Source organism: Condylura cristata, unplaced genomic scaffold (genome assembly GCF_000260355.1).
Source record: "Condylura cristata isolate star-nosed mole 26May11 unplaced genomic scaffold, ConCri1.0 scaffold00011, whole genome shotgun sequence".
NCBI lineage: Eukaryota > Metazoa > Chordata > Mammalia > Eulipotyphla > Talpidae > Condylura > Condylura cristata.
Window position 1 is genome coordinate 6,278,949 of NW_004567112.1, and position 3,365 is coordinate 6,282,313.

At 56.3% G+C, this 3,365-nt stretch overlaps 1 protein-coding gene across 1 annotated transcript; it reads left to right on the forward strand.

Moving 5' to 3' along the window:
- Positions 1-674: 674 nt before the first annotated feature.
- PRLHR (prolactin releasing hormone receptor) lies at positions 675-2,692 on the forward strand. The gene is made up of 2 exons (XM_004680401.2): positions 675-742; positions 993-2,692. Exon 2 carries the CDS (start codon positions 999-1,001, stop codon positions 2,109-2,111), a length of 1,113 nt encoding a protein of 370 aa, XP_004680458.1. The 5' UTR covers positions 675-742; positions 993-998; the 3' UTR covers positions 2,112-2,692.
- Positions 2,693-3,365: the final 673 nt, after the last annotated feature.

Genomic DNA, 3,365 nt, shown 5'->3' on the forward strand with positions numbered 1-3,365 from the left:
TGTACCTGAGGTCACTCACGCGCTGAGCCGCGGGAACTGCTGGGGCTGTCCGCGGTGCTGAACACTTTCTTGGGCTTGGCCAGATCCACAACTTGATCTCACACCCAGGCAGTGTTCAGTGGGTACCGAGGGGGTAAGAACCTGAAGGTCTGCAGCAACTCCAGGATCTATGCTTTAAAATCCCTCCTGGAGCCCCCTAGGGGACTCTCTGAACCCCACACCGGACTCTACACATGGCGGGTTCATCATTTTGCGTGGCGTCCCAACCCCATTTACCCCTCTGATTCTCCTTTTATTTAAACAGCACTAGCTCATCGCCAGAGCCTGGCGCTTCCCGCCACTCCTCTGCCTTTGACCACCTCACTTGTATCCGGGGCAGGGCTCCCCCAGGGCTCTGTAAAGTCCTGCAGTGGAGACTCTCCCTTGCTTCCTTTGCCCAGGATTCCCAGCCTCTTCTTTCTTTTCTGTTTTCATCCTCCCCACACCGCTCTCCGCTCAGTTCGGCGGCGCACGCACCGCCCCCATTTTCCATATAAGGGAACGCCGAAGGGGGTGGGGCAGAAGGAGGCGCTCTCAATCTCAAACGCTGCGAGCCCACCTCGAACTCCTGAATGTGTTCAGCTCCCGCAGAGAGGCGAGGAGCCCGCGCGCCGCCGTGGTGGGAGGAGGACCGCTCAGAAACAGCCAGACTCTCCCCTCCTGCTCGGGAGCGCTTTCCCAGCCGCCAAGCCCCACTCACCAGGTAGAGTCTTTGCTCCTGGGTTTGAATAGAGGGCTCTGAACTGAGTAGGGAGCATTGAATAGCCCGTGCATGTTTAACTGCGCAAAGAGTTAGTTTTTCAGATTTGGGATGACAACATTTTTTATTGCTTTAATTCTTTATTGTGCCCAGTTATCCAAAGGGAGAATTTGGGCGGCAGGGTACCTGCGCTCGGTATGGGAGAGGGTGGGTGGACAATGGGAAGTGGCTGACTTTGGTTCTCTCCGGACAGGTGGCCATGGCCTCACCGGCGACCAGGCGCCCCGCGGTCCCTGACTTACTTTCCGGGCTGCCGTCGGTGGCCTCAGCTCAGGCCAACCAGAGCATGGAGCCCGCGGCAGGGAACGCATCCTCGGCTGGCTCCGGTGCTCAGGCCGTCACCCCCTTCCAAAGCCTGCAGCTGGTGCATCAGCTGAAGGGGCTGATTGTGCTTCTCTACAGCATCGTGGTGGTTGTGGGGCTTGTGGGCAACTGCCTGCTAGTGTTCGTGATAGCTCGGGTGCGGCGACTGCACAACGTAACCAACTTCCTCATAGGCAACCTGGCCTTTTCCGACGTGCTCATGTGCGCCGCCTGTGTGCCGCTCACGCTGGCCTACGTCTTTGAGCCGCGCGGCTGGGTGTTCGGCGGCGGCCTGTGCCACCTGGTTTTCTTCCTGCAGCCCGTCACCGTCTACGTGTCGGTGTTCACGCTCACCACCATCGCGGTGGACCGCTACGTCGTGCTGGCGCACCCGTTACGCCGGCGCATCTCCTTGCGCCTCAGCGCCTACGCCGTGCTGGCCATCTGGTCGCTGTCCGCGGTGCTGGCGCTGCCGGCGGCCGTGCACACCTACCACGTCGAGCTCAAACCTCACGGTGTGCACCTGTGCGAGGAGTTCTGGGGGCCCCAGGAGCGCCAGCGCCAGCTCTACGCGTGGGGGCTACTGCTCGTCACCTACCTGCTCCCCCTGTTGGTCATTCTCCTGTCTTATGTCCGCGTGTCCGTGAAGCTCCGGAACCGCGTGGTGCCGGGCTCGGTGACCCAGAGCCAGGCCGACTGGGACCGCGCGCGGCGCCGCCGCACCTTCTGCCTGCTGGTGGTGGTCGTGGTGGTGTTCGCCATCTGCTGGCTGCCGCTGCACGTCTTCAACCTGCTGCGGGACCTGGACCCGCGCGCCATCGACCCTTATGCCTTCGGGTTAGTGCAGCTACTCTGCCACTGGCTGGCCATGAGCTCGGCCTGCTACAATCCCTTCATTTACGCCTGGCTGCACGACAATTTCCGCGACGAGTTGCGCAAGCTCTTGCTCACCTGGCCCCGCAAGATCGCACCGCAGGGCCAGAGCATGACAGTCAGCGTGGTCATCTAGTGCCACGGCGTCAGGCTGGCACTGGGGCCCACGCCCACCGGCCTCCAAGGGTGCTGCCCGAGGCCGGACAAGAGCTTATTTCCAGCGCCAGAGTTAAGCCACTACAGAGCAGTGCTCCCAGCCAAGCGCTTTTTGTCCAGCTGTGGTGCCTTGTTCTTGTGTTTTTGTTAAATGGGCTTTCGTAGAGTCTTGTGCTTTGCTGGTGGAGGCAAGGGAGAGGGAAGCGGATGAATAATTTCCCCCCCTGAATTCCAAACAAAGCTTTCTCCAGGTTCCTAATAGTATTTCAGAACCTTGGCTGTCTTTCTTGTTTTTCTGTTCTGCTTGCTCACTGGAGAGATGAAGGAACAATGTGGGTGGGACTTAAAATAACTGTGATGTGGTTTGTAAAGCTTTTTAGGTTGCAGCTCACAGGAAACTCAGCGGAGATATCATATCTGATATTGTTTAGTTAGTTTGAAACCATGGATTTCTAACATTCCCGAAAAGTATGTATAATAAACCTACATCTAGAATTTCAGCACTTCCTGAATAAGACCCCAAAGATGTATATATGTATATACATATGTGTACACATATGTACACACACACACACACACACACCCCAAAGCGCTTAAGTCCATTTGAATCTATAGGACAAAAACACTTACAAACCATGTTTAGACAGTCTTGCTACTATTTTCTACCATTCTAATCTCCTGTTTGAAAATAATGAGGTGAATTAGTCAATGAAGAGATAGGTAGAAAGAAGATCCAAATCATTTAAGGAGGGGCTATGTCTGTGTGTATGCGTATGTAGACACCAGTATTTCCTGCAGGCAAGGCATTCAAATATTTGGTTTCCTGCATACTCAGTGCACACCATGTGCATCAGCATTCTCTAACTGCTCAGTAGCAACAGGTCAGCCGCTGGCATCTACCTGCTCAGCACCTGCTCCATGGCGACACACTTGGAACGGGATCAGCTCAGAATACAAGGGCCAGGAGAAGTGTATTCCAGGCCGGGAAGGGGAGCTGAACACCACCGCAGGATGGGAGCTTCCTCCCAGGGATACGGGACGGGTGAAGGCTGCTGGACGATAATCCCTGGCTGGCAATCCTCACTCTAACCTTCTGAGAGTCTGTAAGCGGGGACCAGCGCCCTGGGATGGGAGTTTCCATGTGGATGCTGGAATAGCATTTGGGAGCGAGGCTAGGAGCTTGGGGAATGGTGTCTGGTGTCCAGCAGTCAGGCCGGCTTTGCTGGTAGCTGCC

Excerpts from the sequence above, each read along its gene's own strand:
- PRLHR (XM_004680401.2), top strand. The coding sequence starts at position 999 with ATGGCCTCACCGGCGACCAGGCGCCCCGCGGTCCCTGACTTACTTTCC.